We start from the raw sequence: 14,770 nt of genomic DNA, 5'->3' as shown, positions 1-14,770 counted from the left end.
TACAAAATAATGAGCACTCCATTAATAATTTTTGGTATTTTAATTGGACTTTCAAAGAGGTGCAAGTGTATTTTTCAAAAATATACTTTAAAAGTTTGATAAGGAATATTAAAATCAAAATGTATCTCTTGGCTTTACATTTTACTTAAGTGGGTGGGAGCTCATTTACTAATGAAAAATATGATTTTCCTTTCCTTAAATCCCTTTTAATTCTTAAATGCTTATGTATTAATGAAATTAATTCAGATTTATTGAATCATTCATTCTAGTTGATGACAAAAGCAATGCCACTTTAGGAATTAAAGCTAAATTTCCTTCAATGAATGTAATTTAAAGTCTTCTTATTATGGTCAACAAGCAGGTACAAGTTAGATTCTTTCTTGGTACTGGGGATCCGTGATGGAGAACAAGAAAGGAGCAACTTATCAGAGAGCCATGGGTGGTCTGAGATACTTAACACAGTTTCCCCCTCAATTATCTTTGTTCAAATTGCCTAGTTAACAGTAGGAAAATGTTCCTTCTGCCTATAACAGATCTAAACCAAAGTTACAGGCTTTTGAGAAATGCATTTTACTATAAACCTCTAGACAAAGGAAGAACAGAGGGCATAGAGGAAATTGGCAAGTGAGTCAACAGAACACAATGTATTTTTCTGGGTACCCAGAACTGAAACAATTATGAAAAGAGTTTGTTGGCAAAGTTTAGCAGAGTTGGCCCTTCATACCCATGGGTTTCTCATCAATGGATTCAATGAACCACAAACAGAAAATATTTGGGGTAAAAAATGGATGGCTGCATCTGTACTAAATGTGTACAGATATTTTTTCTTTTCTTGTCATTATTCCCTAACCAATATAACAACTATGTACATAGCATTTACGTTGTGTTGGGAATTATAAGTAATCTAGAGATGATTTTAAATACACAGGATGATGTGCACAGGTTGTATGCAAATACTATACCATTTTACGTAAGAGATTTGAGCATCCTCAAAGTAGGGTCTCTGTGAGGGTGTCCTGAAACCAATCCCTTGTGGATACCAAGTAACAGCTGTACTAGCTAATCTGTCTCACTCCCAATAGCCTTTACGGAAAACCTATTGAAGAGATCCTATCATAGACAACAGAGAGACAAAAAGGAATAAGAAATTTCAAGTGGTCACTGTGCAGTGGGAGGATAAACAGGGGAAGGATAAAAATAGGAGGTACTAAGAACCCTCTATAGGCATCCAAGTGGAAGCACAGAATAGAGGCATCTAACCCAGACTAGGGCAATAAGGGAAAAATAAAATAGAACAAGGAAGCAAGAGACAAATCACTAAAAAGGAGAGAAAAAGTATTCTAAATAAAGGAGCAGTATATGCATCAGCCTGCCAGGAAGAGGGAACTTTGTTAAACTCAGGAAACTTCCTGCAATTCAGTACGGTGAGAATAGGGTAGGGATAGACAATGACACAAATCAGGCCAGAAAGGAGAGCAAAAGCCAGACCCAAATGGCCCCATAGGCTATGCTCATAGTTACATTTTATCCTCAAGATACTGGAAATATGAATGAGGAGATTGACACAGTTATATCTTAGGAAGATTATTGTGGTGGCAGCGAAACATAGAAATGGAGGTTGAAGCTGCTGATAGATTTATTAACTCCTGACCTCAAGTGATTCGCCCACCTCGGCCTCCCAAAGTGCTAGGATTACAGGCATAAGCCACCATGCTGGGCCTACAGTGGATTTTAAATAACTGATTCTACTTAAAATAGAATCTTAATTCAAGTGCTAAAGACTCTCTTTCGTATTAAGTTGATTTAATTATGTTATTCCTGTCCTCATTTATGCTCTTTTTCCCAACCCCGTAACAATTTCAACCCTTCCATCCAAACCATACATAAACAAGCATAGCTCTCTTGAGAATTTGAAGTTACAATTAAAAGACTTAGATAGAGATTGCCTTAGTTTAATAACTCTAACCCTATGATTCTATGATAGATTTATGAGCAGGTAAGTCTAATGACTAAGATGGTAGTCATGGCCCATGTGAACCCGGAAATTCTGAGACAGGTCTCGGTTAATTTAGAAAGTTTATTTTGCCAAGGTTGAGGATGCACCCGTGACACATCTTCAGGAAGTCCTGACGACATGTGCCCAACGTGGTCGGGGCACGGCTTGGTTTTATACATTTTAAGGAGAGATGAGACATCAATCAATATATGTAAGAAGTACATTGGTTCGGTCTGGAAAGGCGGGACAACTTGAAGCAAAGGCAGGAAGACTGGAAGCAGAGAGGGAGCTTTCAGGTCACAGATAGGTGATACACAAATGGTTGCATTCTTTTGAGTTTCTGATTAGCCTTTCCAAAGGAGGCAAATCAGATATGCATCTATCTTAGTAACTTTGAATAGAATGGGAGGCAGATTTGCCCCAAGCAGTTTCCAGCATGAATTTTCCTTAGTGATCTTGGGGGCCCAAGATATTTTCCTTTCACACCTAGGACCAAAATTTTAAGAGCATTGACTGCGGTAAGGGATATTAAGAATAGGATTAAAAGATACCAAAGGGGATAGAATAAATTAGTTTTGAAGGGTGATGGCGAGAGGGTTTGAAGTTTAATCTCAACTACCACGATTGTTAAAACTCATATTTTATTCCAAAACCTGCAGGCTGAGGAACTCTAAAAGTGTCTATTTTGAACCATAGATAAACAATGTTATAATCACTGCTTAAAATGTTTAAATCAAGACAAGTATGCATGTTTTTAAAAGCAAACAACTGATTTGCCCTTTATAAAAATATCTGAATTAAGTAATTTCATCATCATAATATATAGAACAAATCTACATATTTCACAGTTCAGCATCTAAAACACAGAAGTGTGGGTGCAAAAGAAAATAATTTTCTGGAACTTGGGAAAAACCCTTTTAAGGATTTAAACTGTGAAGCACTTGACTTCTAACAGCAAGTGCACAGGAAGAAATATAACTACAGCATAAAAATCACATTCTCACAGATTCTCAAAATAACGAAATATTATTCATTCACATCTCATTTTTTCTTTTTGTAATAAAAATAAGGAGATTTTTAATTTTGAGCAGCATAATTTATAAATTTTGTTTGACAATGCACACGTTTATAATTTTTTTTTTTTTGAGACAAAGTCTCACTCTGTCACCCAGGCTGGAGTGCAGTGGTGTGATCTCAGCTCACTGCAACCTCAGCCTCCTAGGTTCAAGCAATTCTCATGCCTCAGCCTCCCAAATACCTCCCAAATACAGGTATATGCCAGCAAACCCAGCTAATTTTTGTATTTTTAGTAGAGATGGGGTTTCACCATGTTGGCCAGACTGGTCTCCAACTCCTGACCTCAAGTGATTGATTAGCCCACCTCAGCCTCCCAAAGTGCTAGGATTACAGACATGAGCCACCATGCCCAGCCTACAATGGATTTTAAATAATTGATTCTACTTAAAATAGAATCTTAATTCAAGTGCTAAAGACTCTCATTTGTATTAAGTTGATTTAATTATGTTATTCCTGGCCTCATTTATGCTTTTTCCCAATTCCATAATAATTTTCAACCCCTCCATCCAAACCATACACAAATAAGCAAAGCTCTCTTGAGAATTTGAAGTTACAATTAAAAGACTTAGAGATTGTCTTAGTTTAATAATTCTAACCTTATGATTCTAATAATCAATGAACACAGATGAGAAAAGACAAAATGAAAATACAACAAAACAAATGTCTTAGGAGCAGGGTCTATTGTAAGCAGGGAGATGTCATTTTTATAACCTCAGAAAGGCACAATATACTTGTCAAGACATTGAGAAGTAACCTGGCTATTTCAGCCATACCAACAAATCTGTTCATATTAAGTAATTATAGGATAGGAACTAAAAAGGAATAAGACATTAAAGAATATAAAATATTATGTATGCATCATGAACTTAATTTGGAATTCTTTGTGTTTTATAAAAAGTGGGAAGGTCAGAAAAAGGTGGAGGTGTAGGAACTGAAAGAACTTCAAATTGAAAAAAGACATGAACTGCAATTATATTTCATATGCCCTATTTAGAAAAACATCTTGAAGCCATCCTCCAGTGTTAAAGGAGGTTATTTGTTGACTAAACTTTTTATCTTTCCATTAATTAGTTATGCTTCAGAACTTATTCATTAAACTCCTTAGCACTTTTGACACACTAAAGAATTATGTGCCTATCGAGAGACTGCTTAATGGCAAGAATCCAAAAAGATGAAACTGCACCTGTTTTTGGATTCAGAGATTCTAATTAATTTTAAAATAACCTCCCTTCTCTACCTTTTAACTGGCAAATGAATCAGTGTAAGAGATAGCAACGCCTTCTTATTTCTCCTATCAGACTAAATAGGCAAGTTCCCATTTTTGTGAGGTGTCCTCAGATGTGAGGGATGTAGGAATTTTGTTCCTCTCTGACCCTTGCAAGATTAAAGGCAAAGAGCATTAAACACTATGGCTGTTGGCATATTTCAATGCCAAAGGCCACAGTTGACAATTAAGATGTAACAATCATAAATAATCTGTATACCAAATAACACAGCAGTAAATGTTATATAGCATAAACCACAAGAGATGCAAGGAAACATAGATAAAATGCATGAATAATAAGATATGTTAACCCCCCACTCTCAGTACCAGGGCAAATCAAAAAGATTTTTAAAATACATAAAGTTGGGCCGGGCGCAGTGGCTCATGCCTGTAATCCCAGCACTTTGGGAGGCCGAGGCGGGTGGATCACCTGAGGTCAGGAGTTCAAGACCAGCCTCAACAGGGAGAAACCCTGTCTCTGCTAAAAATACAAAATAAGCCAGGCGTGGTGGCGCATGCCTGTAATCCCAGCTACTTGGGAGGCTGAGGCAGGAGAATTGCTTGAACCTGGGAGGCGGAGGTTGTGGTGAGCTAAGATCGTGCCATTGCACTCCAGCCTGGGCAACAAGAGTGAAACTCCATCTCAAAAAAAAAAAAAAATATCCAAAAAGAAAAAAATACATAAAGTTATAAAGACTGAATCAACTTAATAAAGCAGAACTTAAAGATATACATACATATCTTTTTTATGTATGTACGTTTATATATATACACACACACACACATATATCAGGGTGTGAAGGGATTAGATATATTTAGTATTTAATATATATATATAATCTCTTCACACCGTGATAATTTTTGCAACTTTTCATTAACCATGCAATTATTTCAAAATTAAACTACCAAAAATGAGGAGGAGGAAGAAAAGGAGGAGGAGGAGGAGGAGGAGAGGAAGAAGAGGAGAATCAGGAAAAAATGGTGCTGGTAAGTTACTATTTTCCTCCTCCTTTCTTTAAACATCATTAAAGCATTTTGTATGTTAAACAAACGAAAAATCCTGATCTGATGGGCTTTTGAATGAACTAGTCTTTTTCAAAGCCTATAGAAAAAAAGAAAGGTCGCCAAAGAGTTGTCCGTATAATTTGACTCACTAAGCACAAGATGTGAAAAGTCTCTGAATCCCAAGATTTTTGAGGAGAGAGAACAAAAAGCACAAACTCAAAATAATAAAATGTGACAGATATATGATGAGATGGGTCCAATACCCAGGGGTCCTGTGTTCATTTTTACTGTGTCATTGGGCAAAACAAGTTATCATTTTATTTTAAAATGAAAGGAAAATGCATTTTGTCTGTCTCACTGAGCAAATTGTCTCATTTTAGCAGACCCAGGCTGGTGGCACTGTACCCAGGACTTTCTCCAACCTTCTTTTAGAAAAGGAGTTACCCAAATGAAGTTGTAATGAAGAAAACGGGACAAAGCAAATAATAATGAGTCTACAGCTGAGGTAATTTATCATGAGGGTACTGATTTTCATGTAATACATTTGATATTTTTTTCCTACCCACCATTGACGTGGACATTCAGGAAAATAAAATACATTTGTTTTGACCTTGTATTTTATCCTCTTCTTTGAGCAAACAAGAATGGTTTGCATAGTGTAAATATGCTTCATTTTACCACAAAGGATTGTTCTGGTGAAATGTACAACTTTTTATGAAGGGTTATATTTATCTTCTTTATACTCCAGTAAACAAAGCAGAACAAGCACTAATGAGCATTAAACATACCCAGAATGTTGACTCTAAAAATGTTGTATTTTCTTCTTGAAAAAAATAAAAATAGTTCCTAGAGGAGATCTAACTGTAATTCTAATATCATTTGTATGCAGTTAAGGAAAGGCTTACAAACCTCGGTATTCAGTCATTTGCAACCCTGAACCATTTTCTAGAACTCACAAGTTTTACAGAACCTGTTTTCCTACGAAGGGTCATTTCTTTTCCAATCTCAATTCTATATTTTTCAAGTAATGGTGCCTTTTGAAGTCAGTTTTTCATTATATTGTGGTGGATTTTGCTTTTGTAGTTTTAAAAATCTATCAGTTAATCTTTTACTTTTGAGAATAAGTGGCATTCAAGCTATGGTAGGTTGACCTCGGTAGCTGAAAATCCAACAGTTTAAAAATTGAGCTCATTTTTCATAAGACACAAGCCATGAACAATGTGATCAAAAAGCAGTTGACATCCTGCAATTCTAACTTATTTTACCTGATAAAAAAAAAAAAAGAAATGATTCTCCTCTGACCTCATTAGTACTTCCTCTTACATCTGTGGATCTCAGGAACCTGCTGCAGATATTTGAGCAGAAAATGATCTAAAAGGTCATTTGGCAATTTTTTTTTTTTTTTTTTTGCCAAGCTGTATATCCCACACTGTCCCCAAACATGCAACATTTTCTTATTTTATCACTTCTATATACTGTTACCGCCCTTTTATTGTTGTGGTTGTGGTTAGTACAACTATCTACTGAATTCTAAATTCTAAAATGCTCTAAATTTGAAAATGAATTTATTATTAGCCAAATAATTTTTATGGCCTATTAATATAGATGGACAGAACCAGCTTTATAAACCTAAACTTAATTTACTTATACTGTGATCACTCTGCTATAAAGGGTCCAACTCATTAACCTCCTCTACACTTCCAGCTCACTACTTAGGTTGACCGTGATGAGGGAGAAAGTTTTGGGGTAAAATGATCTATTTTCAAGCCTCCATTCATTTACTAATTGGGAAAGTCACTAAGCTTCTCTGGGCCTCACTTGGCTCCTCTCTAAAGAAAAGGGTTGAACTAGACAGGTTCTGTTGCCCTTCTGAGACTAACACCCTTCGTCCCTACCACGTCAATCATTCCACAAGCCATTTTTACACTTACTAACATGGAGCTACAAGGCACGTTAGGCTGTGACCACCTTTAGTGTAAAAGGTACTGTCCTACTGTTGCCAAAGAAAGTTTAATCAAACTCAGCCCATTATTAGGTTGTGACTGATACTAATGTTCTCTGCTGAAATAGCATTATTAGTTTTCATTAAGATTCATGTCTCATTAGTGACCCAATTTCCAAAGTTACCAAACAAAGGAAATTTCTCTTTAAAAATGCGAAAAGCAAAATATCTAAAACTGTTACTACGCATTTGCTACTACATTAGGAAAGTTCACAGTACCTAAAATAGCCACCACCTCATCATCCTGGATGACTTCCAAGGATCCCGACACCACAAAGCAGAGGGCATCCACACTTTCTCCAGCATGGTAAATGAGGTCCCCAGGAGCACAGTGAATGGTTTGGAACTCTACTGCCAAGGCGCGCAGACACCCATCGCTGGCCAATCGAAAAGCAGGATGTTCATTAAAAACCTTCCGGTTTAGATGAACACAGATATCAGCTCTCATATCCTTGGGACAGATGGAGAGGACCTAAAGAAGGTGAGAGATGAATAAGTGAAAAGGAAAGAGAAAGGGGCCACTTCAGAAAAACAATCATCCAACAAATATTTATTGGCTATAACTATGTCTGCTACACTGCTACACACCTTGCTAGGTACTGGGAAGGCAAAGGGAACAAGACGCAGCTCCGCTCTCAAGGAGGTAATAATCCACTGAGATGGGCTGATGAGCATATGGACCATGACAATGCAGAACCATGTAGTAAATGCTTTGAGAAGAGTATGGATCGCCCCTCAGAAAGAACACAGCCTTGGCCGGGCATGATGGCTCCTGTAATTCCAGCACTTTGGGAGGCCAAGGTGGGTAGATCACTTGAGCTCAGTAGTTCGAGACCAGCCTGGGCAACATGGTGAAACCCTGTCTCTACTAAAAAGATAAAAAAAAAATTAGCTGGCCGTGGTGGTGCACGCCTGTAGTTCCAGCTACTTGGGAGGCTGAAGTGGGAGAATCACCTTATCCCAGGAGACAGAGATTGCAGTGAGCCAAGGTCGTGCCACTCCACTCCAGCCTGAGTGACAGAGCAAGACCTTGTCTCAAAACAAAAACAAAACAGTTTTGAGGTGGTCAGGAAGAGTCTCAGAAAAAAGTTAATATCATTTCATCAAAGAGTCAAGTACAATAGGGCATGACCATTCATTTTAATCTAGCAGATGTTTCAGAATTTTTTTATAACTAAATCAAAATTCCACATTGGAGGTGGATTCATGCTAGACAGCCATCAGAAAACAAAATCAACAAAAGCACCCTGGCAACTTGACATACTGGCACTGGCAGACTAACTCCACTCTTGATATATTTTTTTCACTCTGAAGATTTTCCTTTTACCAATAAATTCATGTCCAGAAAGGGACAAGGGTATTGACCAGCCTTCTGTAAGGCTTGGGTGGTTGGAAATGTCAGTGCTGGCAGGGTGGATACATTATTTTGTATGGCAGTCCTTGTTCATTCTGGTCTTTGACTTCTGAAGACTGCTGCAGGCAGTAGCAGAATTCACACTGTAGGCATCCTTTAAAAGAGGAAGCAAATGGCAGAAGTATGCTTATACAGCAAGGGGTAGAGAGCTTTCATTGGCTACAGCTTTCTGACAGGGTGATGAAAGACCTAGATTAAAATGGACATTATCATCATATTTAATCAGAACATCGTGGAGCAAGATGTGATTGCGGAAGTTAATACCGCCCATTTTAAAGATGCAAGTGCATACTCATTTAGAATGCTCCTCAAACCCCATTTGTAAACTATTCTTTATAACCAGAAATGGTTTTCTTTGATGGGATTTCAATCCCTCAAAGCTGAAGCTAAATTGATTTACCCCATTAAGTTATATTGCATATTTTAATAAATATAAAATAGTTTTCTTTCCTCTACTAATTGCATTTTAGGCTTTAAAAAATTTCTTAAGGCTTGAAAATGTCCCCTGACTATTCCTTTTATTTGGGGTTCACTATTAATGAAAACTGGGTTGCTTCCCTGTAGAGAAGACAAGCCCATCATAAATGCAAAAACCATTAATTAAATTATGCTTTCAGTATCCCTTCTCTTAACCTTTCTTAATGCTGTACATACATTTCACATTATTTAATCATCTCTGGGTTTTTTTCATACTCCCTCAAATTCCTATAGGCAGCAGCAATCTGCTCACCCACCTTTCTGAAAAATCTGATCTTTGAGGAAAGGAATGCCTAACACAGCTTTAAAAGTAATTGACACTTTTCACAACAGTTATTTTCTATAAGGCAATGTTTTATTTAATATATAAACCTTTATTGACTTTGGACAATATATTAGTCATTCTATAGGCACTTACTGAGCTTCCACAATGGGTCACATCACTGTGTTAAATCCTCAGAACTAGGAGGATAAGTAAGACACTGTGTTTGCCTCAGGGGAGCTAACCAGAAAGTGTGGGAGGTGGGCGTGTAAAGGGACAATTGCAATACAGTGAAAAAAGTGGTATGATAGGAGCATGGCCGGAGTGACATAAAAGCATGTGCTGCCTGTGGGTCTTTACTTAGAGGCAGCAAAAAAGATCAGGCTCAAGAGGACGTAAGTCTGGGTTCAAAACTATCACAACCTTTGTAACCTGGAGCACCTTATTTAATTCCTCTAAATCTCATCTGTGAAATGGGGATAATGATAGTGCTTATATCTTAGGCTTATTGCGGAAATTAAATGAAAGGGCATGAGTTGAGCCTAGTTTAGCCTGGCACATAGCAAGGGCAGAGGAAATACTAGCTCTTATTATCACTACGGAACATCTGTCTTCCTACAGAGTTTATTGCTGCTTAAACTCTCTACAAAAACAATTTTCTTTTTTCACTTTCCACTCCATCTGCAGTCTTCATCTGTACAGTTTGATAGGTTTCCAGACAGAATTAAGAAAAAATTTCAGCACAAACCTGAAGATATTTTAAGCACTGATTAAGGTTAATATTTTTTTTCCAAGTTGAAAATGAAATTAGCTCTAGAAGAGCAAAAAAATTTAAATACATACACACATACACAAACATTACACTGAAGACCTTAATTGAAAAATAGACTGCTCTATTTCGATCCATTTACCATATAGGACTTTCATTGTTTTCTATTCATTTTGGTAATAGTCGTGTTATTTCCTTTTAATAATGTTTTTCAGGATTCATGTTGCGAATGAAATCTTCCAGTATTTGCAACATTCTCTGTTTATTGGCATGTCAAAAGAGGATTTTATTACATTATGAGTACACCTTTCCTTTTTTGTTTCACTTAACATATGACACTAATTGATTTATTATTTTGATTGATGGCATCTACTTACATCCAGATATCAAAAAGTGATAAGGTAAAACTAAATGCTAAAAAGATCAACGAAAGTCACACCCACTGGCAAGCACCTTCCTTCCCCAACCTTAGACAGAGCATGTGTGTTACATGATGTTTTTGTCATCAAAATATAAGTATCTTGTTATTTACTCTGGAAATGAAATGTTAATCACTGTCTTAGCCAAGGCAAAACTTGGTTTTAAGGGATGGAGTAAAATTATCATTCAAGACCTGGCCCACTGGTCTCAGTTTCCATGTATTCTGCCTTGAATATCAGATCCAATTTATTGTAGGTAGGTTTCCTAATGAGGATTTCATAGTTACAAACAAATAAAATTATATTTCAGAAGAAAATATTTAGGTTAAAAGTGACTTTTGTTTGTTTTCAGAGTTGTTTGTCCCCTCTTTGCAACAGACTATTAATAAATTAGACTCATTAAGATAAGCAATAAATTTTCTTGTAAGAGCTATGGTGTCAGAGGCATGTGAACCAGAACAACTCCATCTTGAATAGGTGCTGGGTAAAATGAGGCTGAAAGCTACTGGGCTGCATTTCCAGACAGTTAAGGCATTCTCAAGTCACAGGATGAGACAGGAGGTCGGCACAAGATACACCTCATAAAGACCTTGCTGATAAAACAGGTTGCAGTAAAGAAGCTGGTCTACCAAAACCAAGATGGCCATGGAGTGACCTCTGATTGTCCTCACTACTACACTCCCATCAACGCCATGACAGTTTACAAATGTCATGGCAATGTCATAAAGTTAACCAATATGGTCCAAAAAGGGGAGACATGAATAACCCACCCCTTGTTTAGCATATCATCAAGAAATAACCATAAAAATGGGCAACCAGCAGCCCTTGGGGCTGTTCTATGGAGTAGCCATTCATTTATTCCTTTACTTTCTTAATAAACTCGCTTTCACTTTGTACTGTGGACTTGACCTGAATTCTCTCCTGTGTGAGATCCAAGAACCCTCTCTTGGGGTCTGGATTGGGACCTCTTTCCTGCAACATATTTCTGGCAACCACAGAAGGGACTATAGTGCAGAAACCCTGACCCAACAGCTACCTTTGGGTAAGTGTTGGGGTCCTGTAATGTATTTCTGGTGAACTACAGAAGGGATGATACTGAAGAACCCACCCTCCCTACAAAGGAAACAGACCGCAGCACTGATTGGATGACTTTGGGTAAGTGGTGGGGTACCCAGATAAAGAATGAGATTGGGTTGGAGGCTCAACTTAGGGGAGTTAGAGTCTCTCCCAAGACAGAGTGGGTTAGAGGCCCCTCTTAATAAAAGGCAAGGATGCCTGACTGACCTTGGGTTAGAGTCCCAACTTAGGAGGGTTAGAGTCCCTTCTAAGATTTAGGGGGTTAGAGGCCCCTCTTGGTAAAGTCCCTCTCAGCTAAGAACAGGTTTGGCACTACGGGATGTTAACTGCTATTCTCTTTGCATTAATCTGCCTTGCACTCTTTGCTGATGGCTGTGGGTGACAGGGTTAGGAATGTACAGGATTGTGAGATATGAGGAGGTTTTTCCTCCCTGAATGGGGAAACTTGAGAGCTGACAGGATTGCTGGAGAAGATCCCTTTGCTACCAAGAAGCAGCTGCCTGAACTTTTCAGTGTCACTGCAATAGGCGGGTCTTTCTCTGGCCTCCTTGATCATTTTGCCTTCCCCACCCTGCCACAGGCAATGCTTTTCTCTCTGTCCTTTCCCTTTCTTATCATTTCTATTACTCAGGGTCAGGGTGACCATCTTGCCCAGAGACCACTTGTTGAAACTCCAAGTCAGAGGTTGGATTGGACTCTGTCAAAAAACAAACAAACAAACAAAACCAAAACAAAACATGAACCTAAACCCAGTAACCCAAATAAGAAACTCAGAAACCTGCACATGAAAAATCTGACAACTAGTCTAGTAACCTTCTGTCTTTCTGTGTAGCTATATATGTGTTGTATGTAATGCTTATATAAAAGAGCTCTAATTAATTGGCTGAAACAAAAATAAGCACTTCAATATTTTGAAAGCAAAATAAACAACTGTAATGCCTTTTAGTTTATGTAACTTTAGTAATCTTTGCAAAATAAAAACAGCTTTAAAAATTATTGATAAAGGCCGGGTGCAGTGGCTCACGCTTGTAATCCCAGCACTTTGGGAGGCCAAGGCAGGCAGATCACGAGGTCAGGAGATCGAGACCACGGTGAAACCCCATCTCTATTAAAAATACAAAACATTAGCCAGGCGTGGTGGCGGGCGCCTGTAGTCCCAGCTACTCGGAGAGGCTGAGGCAGGAGAATGGCGTGAACCCAGGAGGCGGAGCTTGCAGTGAGCCGAGATCGCGCCACTGCACTCCAGCCTGAGTGACAGAGCGAGACTCTGTCTCAAAAAAAAAAAAAAATTATTGATAAAATAAAAATATTTAGTCTAAATTATGAAGGTCAGATATTAAGTTTGCTAAATGCTTTAAGGTCATAAACTGCTTCTTCATCTTTTAAAAATTGTTCGATTTACCTACCTTAAAGCTATTAGATTATAGATAAGACCTGGGGACATGTGGAATTCGCCATGCCCCCTAGCTATACAAAGATTATAAAGAGATTTCATATAAAAAAGGATCTTGTATCATAAATTCTTGTCCTAAAGTAAAATGACTGTTGTTTAAAAGGAGGGATGTTTAGAGCAAGTCAGAAAGTCCAAGAATGTCTCAGATGGTCTGTGTAAGTTATGAAAGGATTTGTGAAAGGGAATTTATGCAAAAAATGTTGTACAATTTAAAGGTTGTTAGGCCTCCTAAATGCTTCATAAAATGCCACTATAACTGTTACTGTACAACTTGCCTTCTTAAGTAAGGTAAGGCCTGGGGACATGTGGAGTTAGTTATGCCCCCTAGCTATGCTGAAGAGTTGGCTCTTATCTGCACTTCTGCCTGGTATATCTTAGGCTAGGCTCCACACCTAGTATATGATTAAAATTGCTTACCAACCAGGGTTTTCACCAAAAGTAAAAGTCATTAATAGTTAACAACATAACAGGTAATTGAGACTACTGAAGATACAGTTTTACATGTAAGGTGTGTAAGGAAAGTAGAATGTACGTTTGGTAAAAGATTATAAGAAGGCCTGGGAATGTGGATTTCTTTGTGTGTAAAGGGTTAAAGAATTGTTTTAAGTTAGATAGAATAAAGCTAAAGATTTAAACAGGTTGTGGAAGGTTTGTAAAAATTAACTGTAAAAGATTCTGTGTGTAAACATATTGGCTAAAGTTAAAGAGGTATTATTCAGTTTTTCCGTAAATTAAACATTGGAATAGAAGCACAACAGGTTTTTCTTAGAGCACTGATCTGCTCTTTCACAAAAAAATGCAAAGGGTTATAAAAGGTTTATAAGAATCTAACCTTATGGTTAAACATTAAAATTGAGTAAATATGTCTATAAAGTTTTATTAAAAATTCAGTTTAACATTAATAGTACATTATTATAAAGGTGCAATTTGGCTTATTTGGTATAAAAGCCATACATCACATTATCAAATGTGAAATGGTATTTTGCTTTCTTTGGACTGTATTTGCATAAATATGTTACTGGCATATGTTCCAAAGTTATGGGAAATGCCTATAATTCTAATACGACTTAGTGTATGCTATTAATAATTATAATTATTATGTAAAACTTTGTATGCCACAGAAGTAACCAAAGTTCCTTATCAATTGTGGCTTTAACAGTGGCTGTCCTAAAACTTTTTATCATTCACAGTCAACTGTTGTCTTGTTTTAATCCTCTTTAGAAGGTGGTTTGTAATCAACTATACAACTCTAGCAGGTGTTCTTAAACGCAGGTTTCTAATAACTTTGGAAATTGTAACATTAGAATAGAGAAAATAACTTTCAGAACTCATGAAGAGCTGGAATGTTCATGAATATCAAACAGAACAGGAGTTAACTGAATTAACTGAACCAATAGAAAACTTTTTAACTTTGCTTAAAACATTGCTTATCCTTTGTTTTGTTGTTCAGAGTCAAGGAAACTTTTCTTTTGAGCTGTTTACAGCTTGTAGCAATTGAGCAAAGTATACTGCTGTGAACAAAATTTGGAACATATTTGTTTCTCTCTACCTGATT

At 37.2% G+C, this 14,770-nt stretch overlaps 1 protein-coding gene across 1 annotated transcript in view; it reads right to left on the bottom strand.

Moving 5' to 3' along the window:
* The window catches only part of KCNH5 (potassium voltage-gated channel subfamily H member 5), a 349,850-nt gene that overhangs the window by 98,404 nt on the left and 236,676 nt on the right, over nt 1-14,770 (bottom strand). Inside the window, exon 9 of the mRNA XM_032180213.2 lies at nt 7,564-7,816. Within this exon, the coding sequence (XP_032036104.1) occupies nt 7,564-7,816 (253 nt within the window). The remainder of the gene's footprint in view (nt 1-7,563; nt 7,817-14,770) is intronic.

This window comes from Hylobates moloch, unplaced genomic scaffold (genome assembly GCF_009828535.3).
Source record: "Hylobates moloch isolate HMO894 unplaced genomic scaffold, HMol_V3 SCAFFOLD_16, whole genome shotgun sequence".
Taxonomy (NCBI): Eukaryota; Metazoa; Chordata; class Mammalia; order Primates; family Hylobatidae; genus Hylobates; species Hylobates moloch.
The sequence above is the reverse complement of the archived record's forward strand: the minus strand, read 5'-3'. Positions and strand labels throughout refer to the sequence as shown.